The sequence below is a fragment of the Peromyscus californicus genome, unplaced genomic scaffold, assembly GCF_007827085.1.
Source record: "Peromyscus californicus insignis strain IS unplaced genomic scaffold, ASM782708v3 Scaffold_22__1_contigs__length_63687245, whole genome shotgun sequence".
Lineage (NCBI taxonomy): Eukaryota > Metazoa > Chordata > Mammalia > Rodentia > Cricetidae > Peromyscus > Peromyscus californicus.
The window spans coordinates 61,127,104-61,146,848 of NW_026294525.1; the positions used below are offsets into that span (position 1 = coordinate 61,127,104).

At 46.3% G+C, this 19,745-nt stretch overlaps 1 protein-coding gene across 1 annotated transcript in view; it reads right to left on the reverse strand.

The window, feature by feature from the left end:
* LOC128118689 (uncharacterized) overlaps positions 1–19,745 on the reverse strand; it is a 193,972-nt gene that overhangs the window by 170,598 nt on the left and 3,629 nt on the right. The window contains 1 exon segment of the mRNA XM_052751515.1: positions 2,823–2,983. Within this exon segment, the coding sequence (XP_052607475.1) occupies positions 2,823–2,959 (137 nt within the window). The 5' untranslated portion in view covers positions 2,960–2,983.

Consider the following 19,745-nt stretch of genomic DNA (forward strand, 5'->3'; position numbering starts at 1 on the left):
AAGCGAGATGTAAGGTACCGGTAAGCCACGAGCCACTTGGCAAGGTATAGATTTATAGAAATGGATTAATTTAAGCTGTAAGAACAATTAGCAAGAAGCCTGCCACGGCCATACAGTTTGTAACCAATATAAGTCTCTGTGTTTACTTGGTTGGGTTTGAGCAGCTGTGGGACTGGCAGGACCAGAAAAACTCTAGCTACACCTCTTACCCTGTATTTTAATGTTGATGAAAGTGGGGTGAGAGAGAGAGAGAGAGAGAGAGAGAGAGAGAGAGAGAGAGAGAGAGAGACTCTGGAAAGATCTTGGGAGTGAAAGCAGCCATCAGTCAGTCACAGGCACATCGTCTGTGTGTTCTGAAGCTTCGTGGAGCTGGAGACTCAGTGACCCACTGGGAGGGGCTCAGTGTTGACAGGCAGGTACAGAAGGCTTCCCTTGCTTCTTGTCTCCCATCCTTAGCATCCTGGGAGCCTGGGCGGTCATGGGTTGGCTGCCCAACTCTCTCAAGTCATGTCGTTCTTCTTAGTCAACCTCAAAGCCCTGTGAGTGACCTAAAAGAGGCCTGTTGGGATAGTCCTTTGTACACTGTAGGCAGATGTGTCTCTGTCCTTCTTCACCTGCCTAAGGCACCTTCTGATTGGTTTAATAAAGAGCTGAACGGCCAATAGCTAGGCAGGAGAGATTAGGCGGGACTTCCAGGGCGAGATAGGAACTCTGGGAAAGAATCAGATTTGAGAGAGATTTGCCAGCCATATTCAGGGGAAGTGGGATGTATGGTACTGAGGAGAGAGAACGAGCCATGTGACAGAGTGCAGATTAATACAAGCAGGTTAATTTAAGTCTTAAGAGCTAGTTGGGAACAAACCTAAGCTAAGGCCAAGCTTTCATAATTAATAATAAGTCTCTATGTTATCATTTGGGAGCTGGTGATCCAAAGAAAGACTGGTTATGGAGGCCACTGAGCATAAGTGACCAACCCACAATGAGATGTTCATTAATTCAGTGAATATTGGGAATGCATGTGTTCACTTATTCTGTGGGCATCATGAACTACTGCAATGTCCAGGGCTTAGGGTATCAAACGAGGAAAAGAATGCAAAAATTTAAAAAGAAAACTTAAAGAAAAGAAAGAAGGAGGAGGAGGAAGAGAAGGAGGAGGAGGAGAAGAAGGAGGAGAAGGAAGAGGAGGAGGCTGGGGAGCTGGTAATGTAGACAAGCATCTGCCATGCACATGTGAGGACCTGAGCTGATCCTTCACACAGACTCAGTGGTGCATGTCTGCATATCCCAGTGCTCTTTGCAGTGAGATGGGAGATGGAGACAGGAGAATTCCCAGAAGCCAGCAGGGGCAGCCAGCTGGGCATATATGGCAACAGCTGAGAGGCCTGTCTCAAAAAGGTAGACGTTGAGGACTGACTCTGGAGGGTTCTCTAGCGTCCAGCCTGCACTCACACACACTCACAGACAACACATAGGGATTAAAAGAAAATATAATATATAATATATATTAATATATAATATATAATAAGGAAAAGAAAGATAATTTTCAGCTAAGTAATAAAAAAGAATGCTAAAGTGATTTATCAGGAGTGGATATTTATTTCGCTTTCCTTAGAACTAGCGCTATACCTAGAAAACAGGTAACATGCATCTTTTAGAGTTTAGATTCTTCCAGACATTACAGTGTAGAGTGGTTTGGGGCCACAGGGAAATGTGGGGATGCAGGATTTCTGTCACGCTGCTCTCAAAGTTTCTATAAACCTTCCTGTTACATGACACACTGAGGAGTCACTTGTGTGATGTAAAAGGTGCAATATCAGCACTTGATCTCTGGAATTTCATAGTCTTCAAAAAGCGTACGGTTGTCATGTGATCTTCATAATCTTATGAGGTAGGAGAGGTGATAAGGCCTCATTTGCAAAGAAAAGTCTAAGAGCAACAATGACCTGCCTGGTCCTGTGATTGCTTTCCTGACCACTCTATCCTTGATCTGTCTCAGACACCAAGGGAAACATGTAGAGAACATGTTCTTTCTTTCCGAGACAGGTTTTCTCTGTGTATCCCTGGCTGTCCCGGAACTCGCTCTGTAGACCAGGCTGGACAGATCCGCCTGCCTCTGCCTCCTGAGTGCTGGGATTAAAAGCATGTGCCACCACCGCCCAGCTTGGAGTACCTGTTCTTAAGAACTAGCTTTGGAGTGAAGTAGAAACTCAGACTATTACTGTTTCTTCCCCTATCTCCTCCCCATAACCCTCAAACCAACTGGGTTTCTCATGTTAACAGAAATGGTCATGAAGGTCCTGGGCTGAAAGACTCAGTGACCCTCTGCTCCTCTAAAGCAACCTAATGGCCACCATCATCATCGCCAGAACATCGTTTCCCAGGACGCACCACCAAATCTGCAACTTTGTATCGGCTTTTAAGAGTCTTATCAAAATTAAGGTCATATTCAACGTTATTAGGTAAAATAAAACTTTTCATTTATATAGTAGCTTCTGGAACTTAGGAAAATAGCAAATATTTTCCCACCTCATTAGATAAGATTTGCTTCAATCTGCCTTGACTGTTCCTAGAACAGGTTGGAAAAGGGCTCATCCTCCATGGTTGCATGGTGCTAAGCACCCAGATCTCATCCGATCTCGGCAGCTAAGCAAGGCTGGGCCCCCTTCGCACTTGCAAGGGGGACGGACGCAAAGGCATTGGAAACGGCTGCCGTGTGCCGTGTATCTGAGTTTGACATGATGTCAACTGTTCTTAAAGAAAAAGGAGCAGGGCAGACTGAGCATGTAGAATGGGGGTGGGAGGTAAGGTCCCAGAAGCCCCACCTGAAGGTCCAGTTAGCTGTTCCCGGAAGGAGCGCCCGCTCTTCCAGATCAGCCTTCAGTTCGCTTAGCTTTACGGCCAGGTCCTTCTCTAACAGCTGTATCTTTTCTGTGGAGGAGAGCTTATACACACCATCCATGGTTTCTTGTGCTGCTCCGAATCCCTGGAAAAGAAGAGCATGAAGCTTAGGCGGCACTCTCTGAGCAAGCCTGATCCGGTCGTCGTGGGGCTTTAACCTGCTCCCCACAGTCAGGCCAGCGTGGCCGGAAGGTGCGTGTGTTTAAATTGTCCATATGTATGTACAGATGATGTGTGGGGATGAGTGTGTGTCCACAACAAATGTGTAAAAATCAGAGACGACTTTATGGAGTGGTTTTTCTTTCCTTGCACCTTTTACATGGGTCCCAGGGATAGAACTCAGGTGGCCAGGCTGGGCAGTAAGCATTGTGACCCCTGACCCGTCTCAACAGCTCTCACCCCCACTTTTGCAATGGAAAGATTGGCCGGATAAGATGTGATCTCTGATGCAATCACTGCTTGGTGGACAGTAGGAAAAAGTAGGTTAGAGTCACCGCTGGCCTGCATCATTGCTCAGCTAGGCTAATCTTCAAGAATGTCCGCTCCAGCTCTGACTTCAGAGTTGATTAACGAGACACGTGCTCCCTGCCCCACTTGTGTGGTCTCCACGAAGATGTGTGGGGATTGCACACTAAACACTGTGAGTGACTTCTAACCCCGCTCCAACCCAGACACGGGGTGTCTGCGGCCTCTCTCCTCCAGCCTGAGGTATTTCTCCACAGGCATTTTTGAAGGCGTGAGCTTCTGGGTCTGGAAAATGTCCCAGGAATGAAGAATCTCAGCTTGATTGTGACCCTTGTACATCTGGGCTTGGAAGAAAATTACACTCATTCAATAAAATGTGTTTTCTTAATTTTGCTGCCTCCAATGGACATTCCAATTTTATCATTGAGTAAAAATCCCTGAGGATTTCCCACCCCACCCTTATCTGACAAATGCAACATAATTGTTTGCTAAGCCTTTAGTGTTAATAATTAAATGTGCAAGTTGACAATGTGATCCACGGGTTCGGTGATAGCGTTCTGGCTGCCTACACCTGTTCTGGACACAGGAGTGATGTCTCATTATAGAGACTGAAAACATTTCAGCTTTTCCCCCTTTTGACATTTGTCTTTACTTTTTTAAAAAAAAAATTTCAAGACAGGGTTTCTCTGTGTAGCTCTGGCTGTCCTGGAACTCACTCTGTAGACCAGGCTGGTCTCGAACTCACTGAGATCTGCCTGCCACCACTTCCCAAGTGCAGGCATTAAAGGTGTGTGCCACCATGCTCGGCTCCATTTTTGACATTTGAAAGTTCCTGCTTCCTTCATTCTTTCCTCCATCTTTCCTCACTCCTCCCCCACCCACCCCCACTTTCAGACAGGATCTTACTCTGTAGCTCAGGCTGGCCTCAAACTCTCCACCCTCCAAAGGGCTGGTAATACAGGACTATGGTACCACACTGGGTTATATTTCTGGATTCCTTTCATATATATTTTCTCAAGCCAATCTGTTATCATTTCAACAAATAACTAAGCTATGGGGGTGTTTTGTGCAGAGCCTTTCTTGGGGAGCCTACTTATTCTTTTTATAAATATTAAAAGTGGAATAGTATCTATTTCAGACTGGATTGTGGACCTGCTGAGTCATACGTTTACCATGTTTGGCACACGGCTGGAGCCTAATAAAATGCACTGTTATTGTTCTCAGCCAAGTCAAATGTTCCTCTGGAAAAGATTTGCCAGTTGGCAGCATCCTTTCCAGTCGGGCAAACAGGTCACAGCTGCCCTGACAGCTGCATTCCAGCTGCAGCTGAGAGCCGTGGGGAAGAAGGCTGGTCCTGCTCCCACAGGCCAGACATCCTGCTTTCACTTCCTGGGTAGTTCCAGCACTTTGCAGCTCTGAAACGAGGATATTTAATCCTGGGTTGTGCACTTTCTTTGTGGTCCAGTCCAGTATTCAGAAAACCGGCATAAAGCGAGGCTTGCCTGACAACGGTCTGTGAAATGGACGAGGCTCAGAGGAAGCCATGGCTGATGAGCTCTTGTGTCTAGTTTTTGTTTGTTTGTTTTTGTTTTTCAAGACAGGGTTTCTCCATGTAGTTTTAATTCCTGTCCTGAATCTCGCTCTGTAGACCAGGCTGGCCTCGAACTCACAGAGATCTGCCTGGCTCTGCTGGGATTAAGGGCGTGCGCCACCGCTGCCTGACACTTGTGCCTAGCTTTAAAGAGACTCAGACAAACTGCTGTTTGTTTGGGGGGTGGGGGTGGGGGAGGGAGAGAATGGGTAACACGTATGCAGCACCCACTGTGTGTCAGGAGAGCAGTGGGACCTCACTGAGTTTCACGTGACCCCTTGAGTTTCTTCAGCAGCATTCCGGCTCCATCTGTCCCTGTGGTTTGGATCTGAAATGTATCCCCACATTCATGTGTTGAGAGCTTGGTCTCTCTCCCACCAGGAGGCGGTAGGAACTTGAGGAGGAGGAAGGTCTACTTGGAGGAAGTAGGCCATTACACGCCCTGGCAGGATGTACTAGGAGAGTGAGTGCTCAGGTCCTCTCTATTTCCCCTCTACCTGCGCCCCCACCACCATTCTGCCTCCCCACAGGCCCACAGCAACCCGCCAGGCAACCAGGATTATAAACCTCTGAAACCATGAACCAAGACATACTTCCTCCCTAAGAGCCGAGGATCTCAACCTTGCCCCAGTGCCGGACGGCTGATAGACACGCTGTTTAGGATTTCTGCATTCATAGTCACTGATGGAACTGGCCTGGAGTTTTGACCTAAAGGTTTTGTTAGATTCTGAGATCCGAACCACGCTGGCTTCCTGAAACAAGTCATCAAGTATTCTCTAGATTCTAAAGACAAAATGTATGGCTTGTTATTTCCTCATCAAAGTTTCGGGAAAATCCACTTTAAAACATTTTAATCTTAAGTTTTCTTTGTAGGAAGGGTTTCAATTACAGATTTGTTTATTTTTGTGAGATCTATTTATGTTTATTTATTTTTACTTTATACATATGGGTGTTCTGCCTGCCTGCAGGTATATATGTGTACTAAATGCATGCAGTGTCCAAGGAGGCCAGGAACGTGCATTAAATTCCTGGAACTGGAGTTATAGACAGTTGTGAGCCATCATGTGGGTACTGGGAATTGAACTCTAGTCCTTTGGAAGAGCACTCAGTAGTCTTGACCACTGAGCCATTTCTCCAGCCCCTCCAGATTTAGTTTCTTAAAAGCTACATATGAGCTGGACAGTGGGGGCGCACGCCTTTAATCCCAGCACTCAGGAGGTACAGCCAGGTGGATCTCTGTGAGTTCGAGGCCAGCCTGGTCTACAGAGCAATCTCGAGGACAGGCACCAAAACTACACAGAGAAACCCTGTCTCGAAAAACAAAGAACAAAACAAAAAATAAAAAATAAAAATAAAAATAAAAAGCTACATATGAAGGCTGGTGAGCCGGCCCAGCAGGTAAAGGCACTGTATAAGTCTGATGACCTGAATTTCAATCCCCAGGTGCCATGGCAGATAAAAAGAACCAACTCCTGGAAGTTGTCCTCTGCCTCATGTGTTGTGTCACACACACACACACACACACACACACACACACACACACACACACAAGCACCATGCATGCACACAATCATACTATAATAATATAAAATAAAAATATTAAAGATACTAGATATGTGACAACTCATATTGCTTATTTCCCTTTGTGCCTATTTTAATAAGCTTTCTTACAGACCATTTCATACCTGAAACACATAAGTAGACACATTTTGAAGGCTATCCTTATTTTGAACAGTTTAGTGGAGATATAATTTCCACTGCATACAATTAATCCCATGTAGGATGTTCAGTCAATGGTCTTAGTGTCTGCAGGGTCTTACAGCCATTGCCACGATGACCTCAGAGTTTCTCACCTCCCCACCCCCAAAGCAAAGTGCTCTGATTGGTCTCCGCTCTCTAAGCCATTCCCTCTCAGCAGAAGGCATCCACCGACCCCCTTTCTGTCGCCGACATTCATTTGCCCATTCTGGATATTTCATATAAAGGAAACCATACCATTTGTGGTCTTTTGTGGTTGGCTTCTTTGATTTAGTATGATTTTTTTTTTTTTTTTTTTTTTTTTTTTTTTGGTTTTTCGAGACAGGGTTTCTCTGTGTAGCTTTGCGCCTTTCCTGGAACTCACTTGGTAGCCCAGGCTGGCCTCGAACTCACAGAGATCCGCCTGGCTCTGCCTCCCGAGTGCTGGGATTAAAGGCGTGCGCCACCACCGCCCGGCAGATTTAGTATGATGTTTTTAAGACTCATCCATGTTATAGCATGTACGGACATGTGACTCCTTTGTTTTTGAGACAAGGTCTTGCTATACAGTTCAGGTTGGACTTGACCTCTCCATCCTCCTGCCTCAGCCTCCCCGTGCTGAGATGACAGCATGAGCAGCATGCTCTGTGCTTCACTCCTTTACAATGTCTGAGTAACTTTCCATCGTACAGCTGCATAGCATTTCAGTGGCTCACCGGCTGACGGCTGATGAGCTGTTTCCACTCGGGGCTATGTGAACGCTGCTCTGACAGTTCAGGTATTTGTGTACAAAGGTTTTCATTCCTCCGGGGGTACATACATATGCAGGAGTGGAGTGGCTGGGTCAAATGTTAACTGCTTGAACTTTGTGAGCAACTACCAGATGTTTTCCAAAGTAGCAGCATGATTGTACACGCTTCCGTAAGATGCAAGGGTCCAGTTTCCCGGCAGCCGTGCCCAAACTTGGTGCTTTGGGCTTAAGCTACCACACTCGGTATGAAGTGATATGATTTTCATTTGCGTTTCCTAGTGGTCACTGATGTTGACCATCTATTTAGGAGTTCAGTGTTGACCCCCCTTCCTCCCTCCGCCTCCCTTTTTCTTCTTCTTGTGAGTTGTACGTGTTCCTTTTAAAAAATTCCTGAGTCAGAGTCTTGTGTATCCCAGGCTGGCCTCAAAATCCCCGTGTAGCAGAGGCTGGCCTTGAATTCCTGATCTCCCTGCCTTCACCGCCCAAGTTTGGGGATTATAGATTTGGGTCACCACACCCAGCTTGTGTTCTTTATACCTTCCATGTGTGTGCCATTTATCAGATATACCTGACAAACACTTCCTTCATCCTACAAGCCATTTTTCATTTTCTTGACATTTGAAAGCTTCAACATTGTAATGTCTGTAGACTGTACAAGGCTATAAACTTTTACATTGAGAGTCACGGTTTCTCTGTTTGCTCTCTTGTCTCAATCTGTCTTGGGAATGTATCAATTTCGTTCATGTTTTTGAAGGACTAATATCTGTATTGATTTTTAAGGTCACTCATGTCTCTGGTTGATTTCAGTTCATCACTTATCATTGCTTTTAGGTATCATGTTTAATTTGCTTTTATTTTTCCAGCTCTGGAGATTCGTATCACCTGTTTTATGGTGTCTGTCTTTTCTCCCCAGTGCTGGGGTCCACCCCAGGGCTGCACCCACAGCAGGCCAGTGCTTCACCAACGAGCCACGCTGCCAGCCCTTAACTGTCTGTTAACACTGTCTGTTTTCCCCAAGCCCTGCTTTCGTCGAATCACCTAAGCTTGGAATAGAGGGCCTGCTGTGCATGCATGAGGACTGAGTTCAGATCCCCAGCCCCCACATAAACGCTGGGCAGGCATGGCAGCCTGCCTATAATCCTAGCCTAGAGCTGTATCAGCAAGTTCTGGGTGTGATGGAGAGAGACTTTTTCAATGAGTAAGATGAGAACAGCAGCCTTGGATCAACACCCATATCTGACCACATCACATCCATACATAGCTCCCTACAGGTGAACAAGTACACACACACACACACACACACACACACACACACACACACACACGCATACACACGCACACACAGTTAGTTGTGCCCTTTAGATATTTCAGTTTGGCTCTGTAGCCTCTTACATCATGCAGCTTCAATACCCTGGCCAGTGTCTCGAGAGGAAAGCTGGGCAAATGTCTCCCGGTCGCTTGGTCCTACGAGGAGCATCACGTCCTCTCGGCCCCTGTGTGCCCTGCTTTCTCCTCAGGCGTGGACTCCTCAGGCTCTTGACTGACAGCTTGCCTTTTCTCTCCTCTCATCTTTGAACTTCTGTCTTTCCAGGATTTTGAACTTAGGATTTTCAGCCTCCGTTGATTCAGAATCTGGCCAGCACTTGAGGAAGAGACCTGCCCTGTACTCCCTACAACAAGTTTCCTAACAGAATCACAGGACTGCAGATTTTACCTTCCTGTTCCAGTCAGCCCCCAGTCTCCTTCATACATTTCCTCATTCAGCAGAAAGTCAATGTATATTTAAAAAAAAACTTCAAGACTATAAACAGGCTGGCCTCAAACTCAGTCTCGCAAGTGCTGGGATTGTAGGCGTGAGCCATCCTGCCTGGTTTTCAGACTTTACATCCAAGTCTGCCATTCATTTTCTTGAACCACGATCTTTTTTTTTTTAATTTTTTTTTCTGTTTTTTTCGTTTTTTGTTTTTTGTTTTTTGTTTTTTTGTTTTGTTTTTCAAGACAGGGTTTCTCTGTGTAGCTTTGCGCCTTTCCTGGATCTCGCTCTGTAGACCAGGCTGGCCTCGAACTCACAGAGATCCGCCTGGCTCTGCCTCCCAAGTGCTGGGATTAAAGGCGTGCGCCACCACCGCCCGGCTTTTTTCTGTTTTTTTGAGACAGAGTTTCTCTGTGTAGTTTTGGAGCCTGTCCTGGATCTCACTCTGTAGACCAGGCTGGCCTTGAACTCACAGAGATCTGCCTGGCTCTGCCTCCCGAGTGCTGGGATTAAAGGTGAGCGCCACTGCCGCCCGGCTCTTGAACCACGCTTTAAGAATCTTCTTTGACCCCTCTTTGCCATGTTTGGGTTCTAGACCGAGAGCACCACCAAGACCAAACTGGAAACGGCTAAGGATGCGAACAGTTCGGCCTGTGCACTCACCTTCTGCTTCTGGAACCTCAGACCTTCCAGGCTTTGTTGCTTCCATGGCAACCCCCACCCCAAGGGCAAATGCTTGCTGCCGCTGCATGTAGAGCGGTCTGAGATGTTTCTACTCTAGCTCATTACAAAGACACTCCTGGTGGTGGCCCAGCAAATCAACGTCTGGACTCACCAATGGAATGTGCTGGGATTTGAAAAATACTGGTGAACAGATCTCCTCTCTGAAAGAGGGCTCATCGAAGGGGTGTAGAAGTCTGCCTGTATTTTTATTTCTTTCTGGCATGCTGCGGTCAGAAAGTGATCTTTTTCTGTCTTTTTCTTTTACTCTTTAATTCTCTGTTGCCCTCACTGTTGTAATTGTCCTGTCAGAATGTCTCCCTATTAGACAAAGATGACAGCTTTCCTTCAAAAAAGCTTGTTTTCCAATCCTTTGTTGTCCCCTCGAGTGAAGACAGATCTCCCCAGCGTTTGTTCGTAGAAAGCTTCTGTAACTACCAGGGAGCAGATGCACGTGTGAAAGCCGACACATCGCCCTGCTGCAGTGAGCATGTGGACCCCACAGTAGAAAAGGAAGCACGGCAAACGAAAGCAGCCCACGGTCACTCATCTTCAGAAAAACAGTGAAAACCAAAGAAACAGAGCTGAGAATATGTGACATTTGAGTGCTCATCCCTAAACAGGACACTTATAGCAAGCATCCCCTCCCAGGCTCGAGGACACTGCACGTGAGGAGTCTGAATCTACAGACAGGGAAAGAGGCTATGAAATGCCATCTTTTGGCAACGCAACAGCCATTATACTCACAGCCTCTCAGCAACAGTGGATGACTGGGTGTACACACACACACACACACACACACACACACACACACACACACAGATCTCTTCACAGCCGGGCATATATGGAGGAGGAGCCTAAGGAGCCCTACTCCACACTGATGAGTCAATTGCATACCCCCTGGTGACCCCACCAGACTCCAGTGAATAATCCCAATACAATGGTCACACAATGACCCTGATTAAACTGAATGGTCACAAAACAACTCAGAAGTCACGGATCTGGGAAAGGAAAGAGGGGATCTAGGGAAGAGGGGCTGATTAGGGGTGGGAAGACATAGAAGTGGGCATAAGGAGAGTGACCAGGATGTTTTCTATACATGTAGGAAATTGCCAAAGAACTGATTTAATTTTTTTTTTGTTTTGTTTTTTTGTTTTTCGAGACAGGGTTTCTCTGTGTAGCTTTGCGCCTTTCCTGGAACTCACTTGGTAGTCCAGGCTGGCCTCAAACTCACAGAGATCCGCCTGGCTCTGCCTCCCGAGTGCTGGGATTAAAGGCGTGCGCCACCACCGCCCGGCTAAAATGTGTAGCCCAGGCTGGCCTCGAACTCGTGATCCTCCTGCCTCCGCCTCCTTCAGCAAATCCTACCGGCGTGCGCCACCACAACCGGCTAATTTTTGAAAATAAGGTTTGTAATAATAAAAATGTAAAGTATTTAGAAATAAATTTTTTTAAATGTAAAAAACAAACCTTAAGCTTTGTGAATATGTAACCCCTCTATTGTCAACACTGGCTGTGATGGCAGGGGGGGGTCTGTGGTGATCTTCCAAGGTGATGGCAAGCATGTGAGATGGTCTTCTCTGCCATGAACAATTGCAAAGTTGATGTCCACAAACTCTTAGTATTTTTATGAGGCAGTCCTTTCAAAACTTGCAGTTACTTACAAATTATCCTTCAAAGTAAACTTCTCTGGTTTTGTTTATTTTTCAAGACAGGGTTTCACTGTGTAGCCCAGGCTGTCCTGGAACTCTCTGTAGACCAGGCTGGCCTCAGATTTAGAGATCTGCCTGCCTCTCACGTAGCCCAGGCTTATTTTGAACTTGCTATGTATCTGAGGATGACTTTGAGCTCCTGATACTCCTGCCTCTACCTCTCAAGTGAGATGCCTTTAAAAAGTGCTTCCCCCTGCCGGGCGGTGGTGGCGCACGCCTTTAATCCCAGCACTTGGGAGGCAGAGGCAGGCGGATCTCTGTGAGTTCGAGGCCAGCCTGGTCTCCAAAGCGAGACATTAGTGCCTTGACTAAGAGCCTTTACTCATCATGGCCCTGTGGCTGTTTCAGCAGTCAGTAAGAACCTGCTCCCTTTCCTGTCTGCACCATGCCACGGACCCCCTTAATGTGAGACCAGCCCATCCTCAAACAGCCCAGTCTAGGCAGCTGGCAGCAGAGGGTGCAATGGTTCTTACTGTAACAACAACCTTATGGCTTTACTCCACACAACAACCAAAGCTGTCCTTAAACTTCACACCAGATGCTCCAGCTTTATGAACAGACCTACACATGAACCAGACCTACACATGAACCAGACCTACACCAAATTCCTTTGTATGTTAAGCATCAATTTTTTACTCATACTTACATAATTAAATTAAGCATTAGAGTAACGCTCCTGTGCCGACTAATCTTATGTCTACTGGACATAGGCTAAAGTAATTGGAGAAGAGAGAATATCTATTGAGAAATCCCCAAAGCCAGATTGTCTGTGGTGCATTTGCTGGATTAGTATTTGATGGATGAGGGTCTAGCTCACCCCTGGGCAGGTGCTCCTGGGGGTATATAAGAAAGCAGGCTGAGCAAGTCATGAGGAGCAAGGCAGTAGCAGCACCCCTCCATGGCATCAGCACCCCTCCAGTATCCCTCCATGGCATCAGCTCCTGCCTCCAGGATCCTGCCCTCACTTCCCTGGATGATGGACTACAAGCCACAGGGTGAAAGAAACCCTTTCCTGCCTAAGTTGCTTTTGGTCTCAGAGTTTTATCACAGCAGTGGAAACCTGAGACAGAACTGAATCAGGAAAATAGCTCAAGAATGATGGTTAATCTGTGCAGTAGGAAGTCTGGAGAGGCCATCCTACTCCAGGGTTAGGAAACGACACAGCTATGAGGATCTGCAGAGCAGGGATTCACTGTGACTCGACACATTTTAAAGGAAGGCTCGGCTCTTCCAGCTCCTCGAAGATGACTTCTAAGTTCTTGGAATTTCCCGCCCGGTAGGAGTATTTCTGTTCACCTGGAGCCTTTGGCTATGGCAGATAGCCTAAGCTAACAATATGACTTATGGCAGGGACATGGATAGGATCAGCTTGACTGCTGGTGGAGCTGGATGCTGAAGGTCAGCCATACAGGCTGCCAGCCCTGCCCATGTGACCAATGTACCAAGCTTAGAGGAGCTTCCTGTTGGCAAACTCAGAGAGCAGTGTCACAAACACTGCTGGATGAGTGACTTCATTGAGGAAAACAAAACAAAACAAAAACCACCCTAATGCTTGAACCTGCTGCTCAGTCTCTGGCTTATGCAGTTTTGAGAGAGAAGGAGGTTGAGACAGGTTTTCTTAGGTAGCCTTGGCTGGCCTCGAACTCTTCCTGCCTCAGTCTCCAGAACGCTGGGTTTACACACACATGCTAGGTCCTTCATGTGCCTTATCGGTTGCTGATTTTACCCTGTATCCTTTTCCTGTAATGAAGCATAACCAGGAGCACGGAAGCTTTCTGGGTTCCAGGAGTCCTGCTGGTTTAACCACCGAACCCCCCGAAGGCCATCTTGGGGATCACTGGAAATGAAATACTGATATAAAATGCTACAGGAAGTCATCATGGCTAGTTCATTCTCCAAGTGAACGAGATCTTCAGCCTCCCCTATAAATCTCTTGACACACTGCATCCCCAGTCTGGGCAATGCTGATGTCCAAAGACACACGATGACTTTCTCAGATATGGTAATCATTTGAATTGTTTTCTACTGTGGAGAAAATAATGAATTTGGTAATTCTATAGGGTTTTCTCTTCTAATTTTCTTATTTTTAATTTGATATATCTTCCTTGGACTCTCTTACAAATCTCTGCACATAAACTTTCCTAAATGATTTAACTTCTAAATAGTTTATGGTTTTTTTTTTTTTGGTTTTTCGAGACAGGGTTTCTCTGTGTAGCTTTGCGCCTTTCCTGGGACTCACTTGGTAGCCCAGGCTGGCCTCGAACTCACAGAGATCCGCCTGGCTCTGCCTCCCGAGTGCTGGGATTAAAGGCGTGCGCCACCACCGCCCGGCTAGTTTATGGTTTTTTTTTTTTTTTTTTTTTTGGTTTTTCGAGACAGGGTTTCTCTGTGTAGCTTTGCGCCTTTCCTGGAACTCGCTTTGGAGACCAGGCTGGCCTCGAACTCACAGAGATCCGCCTGGCTCTGCCTCCCGAGTGCTGGGATTAAAGGCGTGCGCCACCACCGCCCGGCTAGTTTATGGTTTTTAACTTCAGCATATGGTAGTCTGAAGCAACAGTGTTTTAGTTGGTCTGGGTGTCCAGTCTTCGGACACTAGGACATCCTGCTGTCATCTACAAAGTCTGTGACTGGACTGTGTGATCAAGTTACAATAGTCTACCCACACATAGGTCACAGCCCTCTTGGCACTTGGGAGCTTGTTATGATTTAGAACAGCAATGGTCCCTAGAAGTCTCGTGTTGATGGCTTGGTCCCCGTGTGGTTTGATTACAAGACATTCTCCTTGGGCTCACGTGTCCCCGGCTGGCAGTGCGGTAGGGGAATGTCGTGGAACCCTTAGACGATTCGTCTTACTGGAGGAAGTACACCGCTAGGTGGGCTAGGTCGCCACTGAGCCAGGCCCATCTGGCTCTTTTTTCTCTGCTTCCTGGGTGTGGATTCAGAGGGTCAGCCAGCTTTCTGTTCCTGGTGCCGGGCCTTCCTCACCATCATGGACTCCATTCCTCTGAACTGTGACCCAAGACAACCCTTTCTCCTGGAAGGTTTCTTCCACAGGGGACTTTATCATAGAAGAAACCACAACAGTCCCCGGAAGTGGGGTGCCGGAGACACAGGTGCTTTGGGAGGAGAAAGGATCACAAGGGCTGACTCATCAGCAGAGAAACCCATCTGTGGGTTTTGGAACTTTGTTAAAAAAGTGAGCTCTCTTTATTTCCCAGAGGTCACAGCTAAGAGACCTGCCCTGTCACCCCCAACCCCATCCCATAATATTTTGCCTCACCCTGGAGCCACTGTGACTGGGGCACGAGAACACAGGCAGAAAGCTTTGCAACTGTGAGCTGACATCTGAACGGACTTTCTCAGGTATTCTACTACAATGCTGGAAAACGATCACCAAGTTTATTCTGTAAAGGACAGAGGAACAAAGTCCCGTCTAAAAAAACAAAAACAAAACAAAACAAAAAAAACCCCGATAATATTTCGACCATTTAAATCACATGACAAAAACGGATCAAAACCCGTCCGACCACTATCAACGCTCTCAAGTCCATAGAAGAGCGCACCCCGCCGGAAAGAGCGGTGCTTGGAGATCCAAGCAGCCCCAGATGTCCCTCTCCAGGAAGAACTTCCCATCTGTGCTGGATTTCTCCACTTTTCATTAGGAACTTGGCTAATTTCTGGGAAAACTGAAGGCAAAAATGCTCTTCACATGCTCAGGCATTTCAGTATGTAAAACATTAATATTCTTCTGCATCTAGCTCATCTCTGAAAATATTTTAAGGCAGTAAAGATACTTTTGCTAGAAACTAGTCATAAAACCAAAAACAATCTCTAGGATTCTCAGGAGAGAAAATTTAACTTTAAGTGGGTTTCCTGTGTACCAAAATGGCTTATGTTTTAAATAACACAGTGATGAAAAGTGAAATGCTTTCAAGCCAGCCAGGACTATTTTGGACAACTGCCCTGTAAACATCAGTCCTGTATTTCAGGCAAGGAATGATTCACATTCTGTACTAGCTCAGTAATAGGTTTTTCCAAGAAGTGACCTACACTTCACCGTACATTTAACTTTAAGGAAACCAGTAAGAAGGAAACAAACAGAACACTTGCAAGGTTCTCTAGAGCCTGGGCTCACGAAATCAGAAGACGCTCAAGGGTGCCTTATTTTACCGTCATTGGAAGGGCCAGCCTACTTTCCAACCCTTTTCTCATAAAGACTAGGAGCTCTTCAAACTTTTTTTTTTTTTTTGGTTTTTCGAGACAGGGTTTATCTGTGTAGCTTTGCGCCTTTTCCTGGAACTCACTTGGTAGCCCAGGCTGGCCTCGAACTCACAGAGATCCGCCTGGCTCTGCCTCCCGAGTGCTGGGATTAAAGGCGTGCGCCACCACCGCCCGGCAATCTTCAAACATTTTAAACATTTATTTTGTTTGTGTGTGTGTGTGCGTGTATGTGCGTGAGGTGTGCATGGAGGTGCGTAGGTTCACCACAGTGCGTGGGTGCTGGGTGTGGCCCTCTCATGCTCCCGTAAACACGCCAGGTCATTAGCCTCAGTGGCAAGCACCTTTACCTGCTGAGCGGTGTCGCCAGCTCAGATCCTATCTTTAACTGTTGAAGCAACTTTAGCATGACGAACTGCTTCTAAGTGGGTAGAACTATAATGAGGGCCCTTCTTTTGCTGACTTCTCTACAGTAGTTCTTCAGAACAATGTTGATGTGGCCACAAAGAAATCTGGAGACTACAACAGTCACAGACTTAAAATGAAGAATTAAAAGCCACAGAAACACAAACTCCCTCTCAGGAGTTACTTAACAAAGCTATTTTTGAAATAAGCTACGTATCTTTTCTACTAACCCATTATAAAATTGGGAACATGCTGGGCGGTGGTGGCGCTCGCCTTTAATCCCAGCACTCGGGAGGCAGAGCCAGGCGGATCTCTGTGAGTTCGAGGCCAGCCTGGGCTACCAAGTGAGTTCCAGGAAAGGCGCAAAGCTACACAGAGAAACCCTGTCTCGAAAAACCAAAAAAAAAAAAAAAAAAAAAAAAAAAACAACTGGGAACAGGCAGACCGCTCAGCATAAAGTCACGCTTGCCAGGATTGCTACAATGTTGCTGTCGCAGGCTGTACTTTTTATGACGCGCTGACTGTTGTTACCAAGACAAATGGGGTTTGCCCATTTCAGACTGCAGACATGCGCACCACAAGTCTTACCTCTCTGCGGATTATAAAACAGACACAGCACCCGAAGAACGAATTTCTTCCCTAACCCCAGACCCCTCCGAGTCCACAGTGGGGTGGAGTAATGAGGTCACTTGGCAAACAATTTTGTTAATTTATTTATTTGCCTACATTAGAAAAGCAGTCTTTCTGATGTAGGTGAGCCAGTGTTTGGAAATCGCATCATGTAAACCAGGAACCCCAAGAGTTTGGTTAAAACGGGCTTCCATCTGTAAAACACACCAAATAAATTCATATTAGCCCATGTGGGCTAACCAGCAGACTTCCACAGCCATACAAGGAGTCCGGAAGCATCTCTACTCTGAACTGGCCAGTCCACACTTATATGGCTCAGAGATACAGCCTGTGTTTAGTATGCCCAAAGCCCAAGATTTGGTCTGCAGCATCATGGGAAAATTAAAACAAAACTATACTCCACTGTTTACAAAGTTTTGAGAACATCATCCACCTTTACCACGTCTGCAGCACCGTGGCACCGCTGATGTCTGTATCATTTAAACAGGGGCTGGTTGGGACTCACCACAGTGCCAACCCACAGGCAGGATATGGTCTGTAGCTGTACAAACAGATCTGACCCAACCAGCAAAGTGAAAAGGTGAGGAACTGACCGTGGCTTCAATTCATGAGAAAAGCTATCAACCATCTGCATAACTGTGTGCAAGTCAGTAGTTGTGGTCTTTGGAACACACCTTTCCTATGTATATATTATTTTTCAGTTTTATCTAAGTCATGAATGCTTACCTCTCTTCCCAACACACTCTCTTTAATGTCTCATATGTTGATATCTGGTCCTGCCTTTGAATACGATACTGCTAAAGGACAGGCTGGGGACATGCGTCTGAAACCCTAAACAAGCCGGTACCTGGTACTGTCAATAAACAAGGCCAGGAAGAGGTAGAGGGATGCTGTTACCAGGAGAGAGCAGGTAAAATGATACAGAGCAAGATGGAGACGCAGAAATCACAAACAGGCCAAGCCCAAAGCATCTGTCACGAGGAGAAAGAACAAACACTGAGCAGGCGTGGACTCGTTTGGGTATCTGCAGCGGCCATTGCCCTGTCATCTACTGTTCCTTCTCTTTATTTACACTGTTCCATATCTCACCTGTCAGAATTGCTGCTCTTGAATCTCCCATTGCCTTTGATACTTTGACATAAATAGGTGTTTATTAGAGAATATTTATTAAATGAACAAGTCAAATACAGCAATATCCAATTGAAGAACCCTTGGCTCTCAGTTCTCGTCTTCAAAGTGACATCACAGCACTAAAGGAGGTGTCTTTCTAAGGGCCCACTGGCAGTGGAAGCCATTCCAGCCCTGCCCCAAGCAAACAGTGCTGGGCTCTTCTTTCCCAGGGGCTATAAAACAGGTCTCGAGTTCTTGAAAGCACCTGAGCAGAACAGCTGACCAGGTGCCCAAAAGCACAGTGCCCAGCCCAGTACTCAGATAAGGTCACTAATAAGGTCAGGTTAGCACACGTCCATGAACCGTAAACCGTTTAGTTTCAAGATCTTAACTGGCTCTGTGATGCTCGAATCACGCAACACTACATGAAACAGGAGCTCCGATGAGCTGCAGAGTGAAGCTGGTTTTATACTCAGAAAAGGGCTGCAAAAAGTATGAAGAACGAAAAGGGGGTTTGCTACCTCAAAGCCAACTCCCTTGAGGTGCGTGGGAGTGCACTGCTATGGCACAGTGCTTGGCTGGTGTGTGCGAGGCCCGGAGTTCAGTTCCCAGAACCACAGAAACAAAACAAGAACCAGGGCTGGAGACGGCTCGGTGGCTGAGAGCACTGGCTGCTTTTCCAGGGGACTCCGATTTAATTCTCAGCACCCACTCATCTGCTCACGACTGTCTAACTCCGGTTCCAGGGGCTCCAATGTCCTCTCTGGGCCCTGCAGACACTGTATTTACATAATGCACAGACATACATGCAGGCAAAACACCCACACACATAAAATTAAACAAACAAAACCCCAGAAAACAAAGACAAAAACCCGACCTTCTATGTGAGATGGAGACAAAATACCTTGGGTTATTTCAAGTAATTTGCTTTTGTAAAGATTAAAGCAGAGGAAATCTCATTAATAGACCTATTAAAATTGGTCTATTGGGGGAATTATTCTCATTGTTACCTTTTATTTCTGAAAGGCTAAATAACTTAGTCTTGATTTGTTACCTTTGGGGCCGGAATAACTTTTAGGCTGATCTGCTGGGACCCTGTGCAGGAGCTCAGCCCAGAGCAGTAGCCTCCTACAATTTGTAGGCAACAAATCATCTAATAAACATTTAGTGAGATACCATTTTTGGGCCAAGCACTGTGCTGGATGTTACAGGATGAGCAGAAAGAACCTTGCCCTCAGGGCTCTCTGCCTATGGGAAAGACAAAAATAATCTACTCAGTGAGTTCAAGGACAGCCTGAAGAATGAAGAAAAATTAGACAAGCAAAATCCAAAGAACTCTAGGCAGAGTGTGGTCAAGAATTCCGCTTCTGGGGTTGGGGATTTAGCTCAGTGATAGAGCTCTTGCCTAGCAAGTGCAAGGTCCTGGGTTCAGTCCTCAGCTCCAGAGAAAAAAAAAAAAAAAAAAAAAAAAAGAATTCTGCTTCAGAGGCTGGGCGGTGGTGGCACACGCCTTTAATCCCAGTACTCTGGGAGGCAGAGGCAGGAGGATCTCTGTGAGTTCGAGGCCTGCCAGGGCTACAGAGTAAGTTCCAGGGAAAGGTGCAAAGCTGCACAGAGAAACTCTGTCTCAAAAAACCAAAATCCAAAAAAAAAAAAAAAAGAATTCTGCTTCAATCGACTATGGTGGTGGACGCCTATAATCCCAACACTACAGAAGTTTGGGGCCAGCCTAGAGAAACAATTAAAGAAAATTTG